Below are 15,080 nucleotides of genomic sequence, written 5' to 3' on the forward strand. Positions count from 1 at the left end.
TATTTTAAAGGTAAGGTATTTGAAGGTTGCTCTATTCAAATGTTCAAAGATTTAATTTGGTAAGCTAGAATTGGCTGGAACATTCTTCTTGGAGATGGGGCACAGTTGTTTGGCTAGCGTGTGAATGTTGACACAACAAGTATCCTTGTTTGTCCTTGCTCCTTGGGGACTTTTAGATAAGTGTGAGTTTGTATGCGATTGTGTTCGAGAAGCATGGGGCGGAAAGAAGGAAAAACCAGTCTGTATGTATTGCATGTTTCGGTCTCTATGGCTTTCCTTTCATATTCTCCTCCATTATTAAAACACCCTTTTGACTTATTTTTCTTGCTTGCACATTTCTGCTCCACTCTCTCATTCTGTTTCTCCCTTCCCCCCACACTCTCTCCCTAGGAGGCTAGGGGTGGAGATAGGCAAAGTGCAGGTGTACCAGGAAGATAACCGAGGTAAGCCACCCGCGGGACTGCTCTGATACTCTGACATTCAAATATGGGCCCTGAGGAGTTTTAAACGAGAGTTTGTGGTAAGGGTGGACCTGAGTTCACGCAACGTATGCACATGGGGGGGGGGGGAGTTGTTGACTGTAAGGGGAAAAAGGCTGCTGGCCTTTTTAGGTAAATACTAAAAGAGGTATTTGTACTTTACCTCAGACGAGTTCTTGCAAATGGCAACCAACTAACTTGATTCATTTAGCACTGGAATGATGAGGGATCCCGCAGAGAGAACTTGGTACTTGGGGCAGACCTTCTGGGGGACCGGGGGCCTGTCACTGTATATGTCGTCATCTCTTCCAAGTCCATCTCAGTGGGAAGGGAAGTGCTGTGATGCCAGTTCCCGCAAGTTTAGCGTGTGTGTTTGTTTCCATAGAAACGCGGGTGCAGATCCAAGAGTCGGTTCGAGGCAAAGATGTCTTTGTCATCCAGACGGTGTCCAAGTATGGAAATAGATATAATTTTCTCTTTCTCCTATGACCACCTTGATGAATAATATGCATTCAACCTCTTCTCGGTCCACACTGTCTCTCTGGTTCTGTTCATCTCTTCTCCCTTTCTCTTGCTCTCGGCCTCAAACTAAATCAGGAGGGCATAATGAACACCCTCTGAGTTGTTTGAAAGATTTCAAAAGCAAGTTGCACGTTAAATGTAAACTTATAGTCTCTGGCCATGCCATTTACACCCGATTTACGAATTGAATCGAATTTCTTTCTTTTTAAGAAAATTATTAAAATAAGTTTGGATTTGATTTGAACAATCACGATGATTTACAAAAGCAAACAAACGAGGAATTTCCCCATCAGGATTAATAAAGTGTAAACCTAACACCAAATCCAAAAATTCAAATGAAGCCTATATTAATTAAAGGCTAAACAAAATCATAAATTAGGTGCTTGTAATTTTTCAAGGTATACAAGCCCGGGATGATGTCATCTTCGGCTCACTCATTGGCGACTATAAATTTTGGTTATTCCAACCGAGTCACGACACGACAATGCCCGACACGTCCGAAACGGTGTGTGCGGTCTTCCCCTTCTCAGAGACGTGAACACCACCATCATGGAGATGCTGATCACAGTGTACGCGTGCAGGACCTCGTGTGCACGCAGCATCACGGGCGTGCTCCCATACTTCCCCTACAGTAAGCAGTGCAAGATGAGGAAGAGGGGATCCATCGTCACCAAGCTCATCGCCTCCATGATGTGCAAGGCTGGTGAGGACTCGACCAAACCCCCAACGCCGCTTATACATGGTTTCGCATTAGATGGCTTCCTCTCTAGGTTGCATTCGTGCAAAATATGGATGCAGCAGCCGTGTCGATTCCAGCAAAAAACAGACACAGAATTCTGTTGGTTCTTTTTGCATCCCACCATCCATCGCAAGCCACCTATGCGTCGTTGGAAGATCTACACGTTAGTCACGTCCGCCAGTGCTTCCAGGGGGTCATGGCTAGCACTTTTGTTGGACGCATGCTATTGCATGCCTGATCTCTAATTGGGTTATATGGTTACCGGGTCAGCTGCTGATTAAGCGTTCCAGTGACTCGCTATTCCTCTGTCTATTGTAAACCACGTTGAAGGGGTCGTTTACAGGGGCGCTGGCAGCCCTGCAGCCCCTGAATAAAACCCAAATCACCTGAAAGCCTTTGTTAAAGATGGGGTCAGGGGGTTTGGTGCTCCGGTAACCACCCCAAAGCTGGTAGTGTTAGTGTCATGCTTTACCAGGGGAGCTGAAAGGGTATAACTAAACCAAATAAATCATTAGGAAGGCTCGTTTATGAAGGTGTTATGAGGATGAGGAAGATGACGTTGGGGATGACTAAAATGGGACTGGAAATGCATATTGTTTTATAATAACATTTCAATAGAGGAATAGGAATTGATGGTAAAAAAAGGTTTGTGTGTTGGGTTAGGCCTGACCCATCTGATCACCATGGACCTCCATCAGAAGGAGATCCAGGGCTTCTTCACCATCCCTGTGGACAACCTGAGAGCCTCGCCTTTCCTGCTGCAGTATATCCAGGAGGAGGTACAAACACAGAGCTGTGCAACTGTTGTAGAAGCAATAACATGCTCATTTGGAAAATGTATAATAATACAAGGAATCTCATCATACCACATTGTTTAGGGGAGATTTATAAATTGGATGTTGCAATATTGGCCCATTCCCACCAGTAGAATGCAATTGTCATGTTATATCAAGAACTCATATTCAGTCCATGTATCCTGTTAAATCCCAGCTAATTATGTGGACGATTATTGATTATTTTGACCTTTAATGCCAAGTGGCCTAAGATGGAAGAAAGGTATTAGTTAAAAAAATATATATATTTAAAAAATACCAGCAAACCACATATCCTTTGACCCTGAATACCTCGACCTACTTTGTACTTCCCCCTCCAGATCCCTGATTACAGGAACGCTGTGATTGTGGCCAAATCCCCAGCCTCTGCCAAAAGGTATCGCCTATTCCTGTGGGCTGGCTGCATTCATTAAAATGACCATAGAATACATTGAGAGGACCTGATTCAGCTTTTGTGTTGTGTGGAGGGAACCTAGCTGTCACTCGGGACACAGTCTAAGTTATGAGGAACATGCTAATCGTTTGTTTCATGACGTGGCCTTTCGCCCAGAAATTTTGTGATGTTACGTACTCACTCTAACGATCACTTTAGAACGATACAGGCGTCCTGAAGATGTTTATGTCTTGAATTCATTCCATTGTCTTATGACAAATTGATATTTGTATTATGCTGCTGTTATACAGCCATTTCTTTTCCTGCCTGTAATTAATAAAGTACCCGTCTATCTATCTATTTTTATCTCAAAGCAGCACTTTCGCATCCACTAAAAGCGAGGTTTATGTGCGGATCTCTGAAGCTTGGATGCTGATCCGTGCGCTCTCTCCCTTTCTCAGGGCCCAGTCGTTCGCTGAGCGCCTCCGTCTGGGCATTGCGGTGATCCACGGCGAGGCCCAGGATGCAGAGTCTGACATGGTGGACGGCCGACACTCGCCCCCCACCATCAAGACCTCCGGCGCCATCCACCCCAGCATGGAGATACCATGTAAAGAATTAGAATGCATCCTGTTGTATGTTTTATGCATCAAGTCATTTAGTAGAACATTTTCATCCAAAGCGCATTTAGGTGCATGCTGTATTCTACTTGTAGGCTGTGGACATTTAGGATCAAACGCTGTCATTTTTTGGTGGTCAAGACGCTGCACTAGCACATTCTGCTCGAAATGCATATTCATATTATGTGTATTTATTTATTTAGCAGACCATTTGTATCCAAAGTGACTTGCAGTGAGTTAAAATGCATATCATTAAGAGGCATTTAGGGGATAGGGCAGCTTTCTCAAGGATGCCTTCACATTTGGGACAGAACACTTTCCCTCTTCTGCTTAAAAACATATACCTCATGCCCCCTAGTGGCAGAATGGCTACCCCTTAAAAGTGTAACAGAAGGTGTGTGTGTCTGTGTGTGTGTTGTGTGGTGTGTGTGTGTGTGTGTGCGCTCTCAGTGTTGATCCCTAAAGAGAAGCCACCCATCACCGTGGTGGGAGATGTGGGCGGTCGAATCGCCATCATTGTGGTGAGATGCACACACACAGCAAGTTTGCCCTATATGGTGTGTTAAGTTTGCCCTATATGGTGTGTTAAGTTTGCCCTATATGGTGTGTTAAGGGGGGGGGGTTAAGTGGTAACGCCTCACAGACTCCGCCTCACATGTTGAACCTGCGCCCTCTGAAGGATGACATCATCGACGACGTGGGAAGCTTTGTGGCGGCAGCGGAGACGCTGAAGGAGCGGGGTGCCTACAAGGTCTTCGTCATGGCAACGCACGGCATCCTGTCCAGTGACGCCCCGAGGTTTATCGAGGAGTCGGCCATCGACGAGGTCCGTGCGATCACGTTTGTGACTGGTATTGCGATAACGGACAAGGGACGGCCGCCCTTCATCTCTTTAGGTGTCCCACCTCAGTCGTTCATGGTAGAGGACTGATCAGATACCTTGTTTATTTATTTTGAGTGTAGATTTATATTGATCATTTGGATGATCCATTAAGTGGTTGATCAATAATGTATTTCTTAAAATTGTATAGAATAATCAACATTTATTCACAACATAGTGAATAAATGCCATAGTTTCTCACTTCTCTCTCATGTCAATTCAACTCTTCTCACTTAAATCAAAGATCTTTGTTGGCATGGAAAACATTTAAAGAGCAGTTTAAAGAACACAGGCGAAGTCACAAATATAATTTAGTAGAATATATAGTTAAATTGATTGCATTTATGTAGTTCTTCATACACGCTGCATACATACTCACACGGTTGTGTCAACCAGTCGAGGCAACAGCCAGCTCATCGGTTGCAGTTATGGGAAACTGCAACACTTCACAACGCTAGGAGGGGCATTGGGATTGAACCAGCAACCTCTTAAAAGTTCTGCAGTAAAGTAAAAGAGAACTCTTTTTCCCTCTCCCTCAGGTGGTGGTGACCAACACCATCCCCCACGAGTTGCAGAAGCTCCAGTGTCCCAAGATCAAGACGGTGGACATCAGCATGATCCTGGCCGAGGCCATTCGACGCATCCACAACGGGGAGTCCATGTCCTACCTGTTCCGCAACATCGCCATGGACGACTGAAAACGCATACATATACATGCAAACACTTTTCTCTCATCATGCCATGCTGAAGGGGTTGAAAAAACAAATGGTAGATATACACTGAAGCGTATGTGTCAATCACGTGTCGTCGTTTGCAGAAGATGAGATGAGCGAAAAAGGTTGCGCTTTGGAATTTCCGTCCTGTATCTGTCGTGTTTCATCTCTAAGAGAGTGCATACTCTCATAGAAATACAAGGATCCCCCCATGAAGTAGCTTAAAAAGATGTGCCCAATGCTCTTATTTCCCCCCCCCTGGAGTTTTGCTTAACTGTAAAAGTACTATGGCAATCTATCTCAAACCTGCGCCTTCCTTCCTCACCCAACAGCCAATAACTGCCCTTGTCGCTGACATGGTATTCCCCCCCCCCCCCCTCTGGCCATCTTGTTGTGGTTTGGAGGATAATTCAGGTCAAAAATGCCAGGGGTCCAGACTCCAATTCTCTATCAGCTTTGTTTCTAATTTATTTTTTATAGTGAAGCTATGTGTCAAATTTCTTGCTCATTAACTATTATCAATATCCTGTAAAAACATAATTCCCACAGTCCACTTTTGTACATCTCAGACAGGTATGAGGTTATTCATGTTGGAATTAATTAGATATTCTTATTTTTATAGTGACTTACAAAACCATTGTTTTTATGACTCCATACTAGACCATCTCTCCACACGTGGGCCAGGCGCTTAAGGCTAACCTAGTTATTTATGTATCGTACGTGAACTAGCGTACCCCACCGTAGGTTGGCGTGTTCTCTGGAGACGAGCTCAAACCTGCTACTGAAGTTGAAGCGATTGTTCGTCCACCGCTTGGCTAGTATTATTGAATGTGCTGCTACGTACACTTGAATTGTTTAGCTCATTGTTTCTTCTAGTTGCATAGAACTGTGCTCGGCCTGCTACGTAGGATTTTTGATTTTATGTTACATAAGAGTGAGTGGGAGTGCCTTCAACATACACTCCCATTCAAAGATGGGCCTTTTCCACTGCCACACCCTACTTCCATCATCTGTGTCTTCGTCATCCAACTCATTATCTTGGCTGATAACCGATCCAACACGGCGGACTATGTGTGTGCGTAAAGATTTGGAAGTATCCTAACCTCTTGTTTTTCTTTATACTTCCGTCTTGCCATCATTTCTAAAAGCTGCTGCTTGTACAACTGTAGTGCTAGCTGATGAATTCTCTAGACAGCTAGGTTTTGTAGTTGCCATATACATGCACCTAACTCCAGTCAAATTTATATCATTGTCAAGTTGTTTATTGATTTAAAAAAATCATTGAAATAACTTTTCATTTTTATGATGTATTAATTTGCCAATATATTGCCATTAAGAATTGTCTGATGGTAAAAACAACCTTCAACTCTACCTGAAATGTGTATTAATTTAACACACAAAATACTTTTCATTCCAAGCTTCCCAGATGAGATTAGCAAATACTTAAAGCCCTTAAAAAAAGACAGCTTAAACACGTTTTGCAAAAAATAATTTCATTGACTCAAGGCATATGTTAAATTTAAAAAAAGGAAAATCTGGTTATTGGTTGATCTTTATCAAGCCATACAGAGCTCGACTAAAGCAGATCTTTGTTGCCCTGTCAAGCGTGTTTTCCTAAATATGATTTGTATTTATTTTCACCACTTAATAAACACATGATTTATGTATACTAAGGTCTAAATGCTCTTCATTCTCAAGCCCTCTTAATAAGAGCAGCCCTTTCCGGTCGTTAAGCAGTCAAGATTGCAGGGACTGTTTCTCTATTCAAATTTGGTCTGCTGTATTTACTTTAAAGTCATGAGTTATGGCCTCTTTCCTTATTGAGCAACCAGAAAGGAAATATTAAGATAGAAAAGCAAAGACTACCAACGGCAAATACATCATAGTTGTTGCCATAGATATATATCTTGATTCAAGCCCATTAATTAAAAAATCTTTAGAATAAATTGCTACCTGGTTTTCACACTTTTTACGTTAGGCCTGTTCAATGTAAAAAAAATAGTTACACACTAACATGACAATGCAAATGCAAATACCAAATTAATATGGAAGTTGCATACATTTGAGATTAGACAAACATGAACTCAATCGTTGCTGCCCTCATGTGGATTGTTAAACTGCTCATCTCTAGATCAGTCATGCAGTTGTTAAATGTTCTGTAGGTATGGTTAAAGAGCCAACAGCTCTTAATATCTCCCAATGATTAATATGAAGACAAACAGTTGCTCACACAAAATGTAACCTTTAAAACAGTTTGATCCGAGCTCCCTTACTTGTTTGCATTCTGACTCGTGGTTGCAGCCAGTCCATCAAGCACCCCTTTCACTCATGTCAAGACCAAACCCTGCCAAATAACAAGTCAAGCGCTATCCCCGTCTTGTGATTGCCCTGCCCGAAGTGTTAGGTTCTTCATCCAGAATTTATAAGAGGCATAAAATCAAGGCTACCTCCACAGCAACACCACAAAGTAACAAAAGCCAGTTTTTATGTATTTTTATTATTCAATACGTAGCATGACAGCCTTGCTTTACAGAAACCTCTTATTTGGTTGGATGGAATTTCAGAAATACCATTTCATCTAACATAAACATGAATCATTTGTATTTACTTACTTATTGGTAGGACAGACACAGGAGGCATAAGCCCCGCCCCCCTCTACACAAGCCCCTCCGCTGACCCATCCCAGTGTCCTTTCTCCCACTCCCTCTTCCTCAGCCCCAGTTGCTCATGTCCTCCTCAGTTGCGGTGAGGATGTCTGTGACCAAGCCGGTGCCGATGGTGCGATTCCCATCACGCAGCGTGAAGCGTTGGCCCTTCTCCAACACCATCGGCTGGCGTAGCGTTAGCGTTAGCGAGGTGTCCTCCCCCGGCATCACCATTTCCTGGAGAGAGAGAGAGCGAGAAGAGAGCTCGGTGGTGAGAATAGAAGGTCATTTACTTTTTTGGACAAGTAGAAGACCCTGCGTACACCGACTCATGCTCTCATCCACTTGGGAGGGAGTCCTCCGGGAGCTGAAAAGTCTGGCGGGGGTAGCTCGGCGGCAGTCCGGCAGCTCAGCTCCGGGAGTACAATCCCCTTCTCCTCCATGTCTCCTCCTCCGGACTGCCGCCGTAGCATCTGCGGCAGTCCCTCAGCTCCGGTAGGTGGAGCTCGGCGACAGTCCGGCAGAGAAAGGGATTGTACTCCCGGAGCCGAGCTGCCGCCGAGTTCCCCCCCGCCGGAGCTGCTCGTCAACTCGTCCACAAAATCGTAGCTATGCTCTGATTGGAGGGGAGTGGGGAAGTGGGAGGTAATATTAAACTGTGCCCCCCTTCTACGTAGGAGGGGCCGCCAAACTGACTCGCTCGTTTGGTAACAGTAGGCGGAGTTGCACTTTCAGAAATGCATATCTCACTCAAAAAATCATGTAGAATTTTTTCAAAGTTTGTAGGCGTGTTGGAGCACCAGAGACCCGAAACAACTCCAACCCAAATCCCAGGAAAAGTGTTGCTTTCATAATATGTCCCCCTTTAAAGGCTCAAGTGTTTTGTGCACATAACCAACCTTCTCGTTGGGCAGGGTGACCTTGCAGGCCATGTCCCAGGTCAGGGAGAACATGACGGGCATGAAGTTGCTAACGAAGGGCTTGTGTCGGCCCCCCTCCTCCTTAGTCAGAATGTAGATCTGGGGTTGAAGAGCAAGACATCGCATTACACACCCTTAGAGGACATTAGGAACATCACAGACGAGAAATCTAGCGAGGGTAAGAAGCAATCACATTAAACCTGACACCAGCTTTAAAAATATATATATATTTGGTTTCATTCTGGGGCTGCCGGCCATAGACATATGCACCGCCTTGACTGCTTGGACCAGCAAGTTGGATACATCAATGGCGCCTCCATATTTGAAAGGAGAAGACTGGCCTGTCAACTAATATTTGAATTTTATAATTTTTTTGAAAAAACATAAAAATAAGTGGGCCAAATATATGTGGGCATATATAGATAAAGATTGATAGATATGAATAGTTGGATATATATATAGATAAAGGCTGCGGTTACCTGGGCCTTGACCTTCTGGTGAGGCTTGATGGAGCCAGGCTTGCTCATCACCATGCCCCTCCTCACGTCCTCCCGCTTGAGGCCGCGCACCAGGGCGCCCAGGTTGTCCCCGGCCTCGGCCCGGTCCAGAGACTGGTGGAACATCTCCACCCCTGGCAGGAGCACAGCAACCAGGATTAGCGCCGTGGACAGACCCATGGGTGCCGTGACCTTATGTCTCGGGGGGCACTTTGTTTTTTATAACCTGTGACGTTAAAATGACATTGATCTTATGAGCAATGTCTGACCCAAACACTACTCAGTCTACTATTTAGTTGGATTACTGGACACATTTAATCCAAAGTGATTCCGCTTATTGACATGCAAGTCACTAAGGGGGCAGGCTTGTGGATATCGGGAGGTTGTCGAACCCAAAACCTCGAGTCGAAACACCAAAGCCCACTTTCCACTTTCCTGCCCACAATTCCGAAGGATAACAAAAATGACTAAATGTGTAATTTCCACTGCTGTATTGTACCGCATTGCCTTGTGTTTGGCCCCGCCCACTCACCCGTTACCACCGTCTTGAAGTGGCGGTTGTGGCCCACAAACTCGCAGTCCTCGCCCTTCTTGATGACCCCTCGCTCCAGGGTGCCCGTCACCACCGTGCCCCTACCTGGGGAACAGGTGTTATACTGATCAGTGGGCTCTCCTCCACTGGTTAGAATCTCAAACATTAAACAGCCCGTTTTGTTTTACAGGTCATTTAAATTTGATGATTGTTAACATAGTAATCTTTACCATTGTAAAACCGTTACTGAAATCAAATTGTTATTTCAAGAAAACAAGAGTAAAATTATTCGTTTTGGGACATTCCACTCTTCAAAAGCAGGTTACGGCACTTTCGTGGCATCAAAGCGCCTTTTAGTATATTTTTGTTGTGAGGGCTAAGCTATCTCTGAAACGTATTGTATAACGCCACTGCATGTGGCGCATTTCATATTCAACGTTGCTCATTATAATGCTCATAAATACAGACGGTACTGAATAAGTATCAAAGTTGCCATTTGTCATTCGCATCAAGAGCGTCTTGTAAGCACAGCTCGAGTTGTGCGCTTCAGATAGACTGCAATATTAAATCAATGTTTCAGCTCACAATGGCAAAGTGGGATGGTTGTCATACAAGACATGTAATGACGCGAGTTGAGGCTCCTAGACCCCTTTGGGTTATTAACGTTTTCCTTGCTGAATATGTCAATGGGAGCGTATTCCCTCCAATTGAATTTTCATTCAAAACAAACGCACTCCATGAGGTTCTGCCATGCCCGGTACGCATCAACCACATACTTACATTTCTGATGTGTAGGGTGCTAATGTTCATTCCAAAGTTCAATGAACGCTAAAGCCATGAACTACTCCAACGGTCTCGAAATCCATTGGCAAGGAATGAACAAAGACTAACTTACCAATTTAAAGCAGAGTAAATCCATTAAAGTAATCACGCAGTCGATACTGATCATAGACTTTCAATAGCTTAGATCCACTGGGTGTGTGTGTGTGTGTGTGGGGGGGAGGGGGGGGGGGGGGGGATTGGTTGGTTACCTGGGATAGAGTACACGCCCTCGATGGGGAGAAGGAAGGGTTTATCCAGCTGTCTCTTGGGCAGAGGAATGTAGCTGTCCACGATGTCAAGCAGCTTCATCACTGCGTCCACTCCAATTTCCGGCTGCTTATTCTGTAAACACGTGCAAACGACATTTGGCAAACCCTTATAACTATGCAAAGAGAGAGAGAAAAAAATGACATGGAGAGATAGAGGAAAATAAATTGTAAATATGTTATGGAATATAAGAGATAATAAAAAATATGTCATAATAAAAAAATTATAATATATAAATAAGAATTATATATATAATAAAATAATAAAGTATTAGCAAATAAACAATACGATATAATACAGATGTTTAAATGGTGTGCAAATCGAGTGCCATTCACGCAAATAGATAAAGATATAGAAAAATAGAATGAGACATAAACGTGAATAAGCACATTCAAAGTAGCAATCTCAAAGGATCTCATGGTAATTGAGCAGAGGGTCCAATGATGAAAGTCCTTGCATTTGCAGTATTATGAATGTTATTACGACCTTGGTTTCGTAGCATTCCAGCAATGCATTCAGATCACAAGCGGCGCCATTAGGGACACGTTTTCTATGACCCAGCACGTGATTGTTCCACCAAAGAGTGTACGGCGGAGCTACCAGAACAGACTCGCTCCTCAACCCCCATGTGTGTCACATGGGACCACCATCGCTACCACCAAAGACAACAAAACGTAGATCTTCAGGATTGCCACTTTAAGACAATATAACCACAAATAACAAAATTCAACTAAAGTCTGTCCAGACGACTAAGGTCTAAAGCTGAACCAACCAAATATCTATGCAAAGATAGGGCCCCCAGACGTCTCCATACCTCCAGGGCGCAGAGGGCCGAGCCGATGACCACGGGCGTCTTCTCGCCGTCGTAGCCGAACTCGGTGAGCAGCTCGCGGATCTCCAGCTCCACCAGCTCCAGCATCTCTTGGTCGTCCACCGCGTCCGCCTTGTTGATGAACACCACCATGTGCTCCACACCGATCTGCCGCGCCAGCAGCAGGTGTTCTCGTGTCTGCGGCATCTGGCCGTCGGTGGCTGCCACCACCAGGATGCAGCCGTCCATCTGCGCCGTCCCCGTGATCATGTTCTGTAGGGGAGGGAGGTTAGCGTTTTGATAGTTAAGAGAGGACTGTCATTCCGTCATACCGCACCCATCGTCGGCGGATCGTCGAACCATATTCGACCCGCAAAGCAAATTAACTATTCCCAATATGTCGACAATGTATGCAGTTTTGAGATCATGTCAGCATCTGCAATCAATTTGACAGAAACTATAGGATGCCATATAATATACTATAGTATAGGCCAGGATAATATACCAAAATAAATATACATCTTTGAAATCAAACAGTGGAAGTATTAGTCTTGTATTTAACATTTTTGGTAAAAAAAAATCAATAGTATAAAGTAAAAATGTAAATATAATAATAATAGTCCTTCAACCAATCAGACCAACAAACGCCGCAACAATCGCTTTCCCTGTTGTCATTGTGTTAAACCAGCCAATAGTGCGCCAGGGAGAAAAGAAAGCGTTGTGATTGGCTCCAGTAAAAGCGGATCGGAAACAGAGCGAATTCAAATCGCCAGCAGAACGGGCTGGTGGTTCCCAGTCTAACACCGTAGCCCATCTCAACTATAACCGCATTTCATATTAATTGCCTAGTTTGCTGCATTACCAACGTTATCTATGCTGACTTAGCGTGCGGGTTGTTCAATATCAATAACGTTGAGTTCATAAGGGCTAACGTTATCTTTTCTGAGTTACGAATAATTTTGGGCAGGTGTATTTGAGCACAGTATATCATACAAAACTTTGGTAAAACGGTCACCGACCGTCTTCTCTGGGCCAAATACCCCGCTGCTTCGGGTTCTCCTTTGATAGGCGGGTTGAAAGGAGGAGTGGGCGAATCAGCTGTTTATAAGTGTCCCCGCGCACCACTTGCCTGAATGCGTGCTTGTCTCTGTGCGTGTTTGTGTGCGTATGCGTGTTTGAACGAGAAGGTCAGGGAGAAAGGTGCTATGAGGAGATGAATGAACGGCACGATATTTATATTTAAAGGAATCAGTTTGTCGCGCTACGCCACACATTGGTCTAGGTATGGGAAACACTGGATTTTGTATTTAGCAGGTGCTTCAATCCAAGCGACTCACTGTAAATTAACAAAGACGTCGCACACATGATTGTCATTCATGCAAGGCTGTTAGCATGAGAGACAGTAGCAGTTAGTAGCTGCTGTGCAACACACACACTGTCAGCAGCCAATTAATGCATGCATTTTTCTTGCATATATACAGATACATACACAGCTAGACTATAACGTCTGGCTTTGGCAGTATCACAATGAGCTTGGAGATATTATATATCCCAGAGTTTTATTAATCGCCCAAGAAGATTACAACGGAACATGTAAACACACACACACACAGACCTTGACATAGTCGGCGTGGCCGGGACAGTCTGTGTGTGCGTAATGGCGGTTGGCCGTGCTGTATTCCACATGCGAGGCGTTGATGGTGATGCCCCTGGCCTTCTCCTCGGGCGCGTTGTCAATGTCTTCATACTTTTTAAAGCGAGCGCCCCCTGCCTCTGCCAACACTGAGGGGAACAAAACAAAGATAATTAAACTAACGCAGCGATTAATCCTTTCCCTCAATAGATATCTAATAAGAAGCAACAGAAGATGGGAAAATAAAGAATAGGGAGGGAGTTGACTGCTTTGCTAAAGTGGAGTTGTTGATCAAAACGTTTTTTTAGAAAGAGTGCAACAAATGGGATATCAATTGATGTACAATAGAGAGGATGCCAGATGGTTAACCTTTGGTAATGGCCGCAGTCAGGGTCGTCTTGCCGTGATCAACATGACCAATAGTTCCGATGTTAACGTGAGGCTTGTCTCGGCTGAACGTCTTTTTAGCCTCCACTGCCATGTTCCGTCTGCTCAGCGGGACGGCACACTTCAAGCAAACCGCAAATACAAATGGATATATGATGTCTATGACACTAAGTAGTCAAACATTTCCATACCAGACAGAGAATATGATTCAGGCAGAAACGTACCAACTTGTAGGAGCTGTTCAGGAGACATGGTGAAGAAAGCTGAAGGGCTAATAAGAAGACAAAAAAGAGTGATGAGGTGAGGAGTGATACGGGAAATGAGTGGTTTTACATTGCCATTAACTTGGGGATTGCCCATTCGGGAAAGCACATTGTTGACTGTGACAGCAACATCTTTCAAAGGCGAATATGCAACATTCAATAATAACACGGTACTTAACAAAGACAACCCAGATTAAGGTCAGAATTACCATTATCTAAAGATATTATTCTTAGCCGACATCCTATACTGCAGTAATAGCAGCTATTACATGTTTGCCGCACACACAAGCTAGTTACGTGACCTTGCTGTCCCATCACAGGAGACTTCATCCTCTCAGTTATTCATTTTGTTGTACAAATGCCATCAAAATAGCTCGCACACAAAATGCATGACATAAGTGAGTTAACAATAATTGTACTTGTCAATCAATAAAATGCAAACACAATATCACTTTAGAGATTTAAGTGTTTACCGGAGAAACACGCACGCATCCCCACAAGCGCCGCCATCTTTGACTACAAGACAGACCAAAGAGCTGTGGCGTTCAAGATAGAAACATTCCCCACAACCGCTTCATCTTCTTCTTTTCCATTAAATCGTAGTCAAGAAGCCCCACAAGCGCATTGCTGCCCCCCAGAGGTCATTACTATTGATTACAAATAGAGAACCTCTGAAACGTCGATAGCAGGACCCAACAGCGTGCAGTATTAATGCCTAACCTAACCACCCGCCAAATGATTACCTACCATGTTTATAAGTACAATTTACCAAACATCCAGTGTTGGTGCTAGTACTACCAGAGCCCAATATCCTGTATCCTACATTTCATAAACGTTTGAGCTCATAAGCAAAATGTTACAGTGATAAAGATTGAATAGGGCAGTTTCTGATTATTCTCAATTAATTTATTGCAGTTTTATAAAAAAAAAGGTCTCCATTGTTGTGATGTCAAACAATTCAAAATGCTCAGCAATGGAGCTCAGTTACAGCCATTACTCCATTACAACATTACTCTTCTGCCCTTCATCCGCATACCTTCTTGTGTGTAAAGTTTTATTTTTTTCACTTCACTCATGTCATTTGTATGGCTATTGCTGCCATGGAAAACATGCATTCCGCTGCATAACGACCACTTTCTTAAGG

At 43.9% G+C, this 15,080-nt stretch overlaps 2 protein-coding genes across 2 annotated transcripts in view; one reads left to right on the plus strand and one right to left on the minus strand.

Moving 5' to 3' along the window:
* The window catches only part of prpsap2 (phosphoribosyl pyrophosphate synthetase-associated protein 2), an 8,315-nt gene extending 1,487 nt beyond the window's left edge, over positions 1-6,828 (plus strand). Inside the window, exons 3-11 of the mRNA XM_030338608.1 lie at positions 391-443; positions 865-931; positions 1,532-1,704; positions 2,404-2,519; positions 2,894-2,949; positions 3,408-3,556; positions 4,017-4,087; positions 4,246-4,392; positions 4,986-6,828. Of these exons, the coding sequence (XP_030194468.1) occupies positions 391-443; positions 865-931; positions 1,532-1,704; positions 2,404-2,519; positions 2,894-2,949; positions 3,408-3,556; positions 4,017-4,087; positions 4,246-4,392; positions 4,986-5,144 (991 nt within the window). The 3' untranslated portion in view covers positions 5,145-6,828. The remainder of the gene's footprint in view (positions 1-390; positions 444-864; positions 932-1,531; positions 1,705-2,403; positions 2,520-2,893; positions 2,950-3,407; positions 3,557-4,016; positions 4,088-4,245; positions 4,393-4,985) is intronic.
* Positions 6,829-7,637: 809 nt separating this feature from the next.
* Positions 7,638-14,514, minus strand: tufm (Tu translation elongation factor, mitochondrial). The gene is made up of 10 exons (XM_030338600.1): positions 14,410-14,514; positions 13,898-13,944; positions 13,656-13,794; positions 13,269-13,435; positions 11,657-11,926; positions 10,785-10,917; positions 9,754-9,858; positions 9,204-9,355; positions 8,704-8,823; positions 7,638-8,041 (listed from the first exon to the last, which is right to left on the minus strand). Exons 1-10 carry the CDS (start codon positions 14,444-14,446, stop codon positions 7,871-7,873), a joined length of 1,341 nt encoding a protein of 446 aa, XP_030194460.1. The 5' UTR covers positions 14,447-14,514; the 3' UTR covers positions 7,638-7,870.
* Positions 14,515-15,080: the final 566 nt, after the last annotated feature.

Source organism: Gadus morhua, chromosome 2, assembly GCF_902167405.1.
Source record: "Gadus morhua chromosome 2, gadMor3.0, whole genome shotgun sequence".
Taxonomy (NCBI): Eukaryota; Metazoa; Chordata; class Actinopteri; order Gadiformes; family Gadidae; genus Gadus; species Gadus morhua.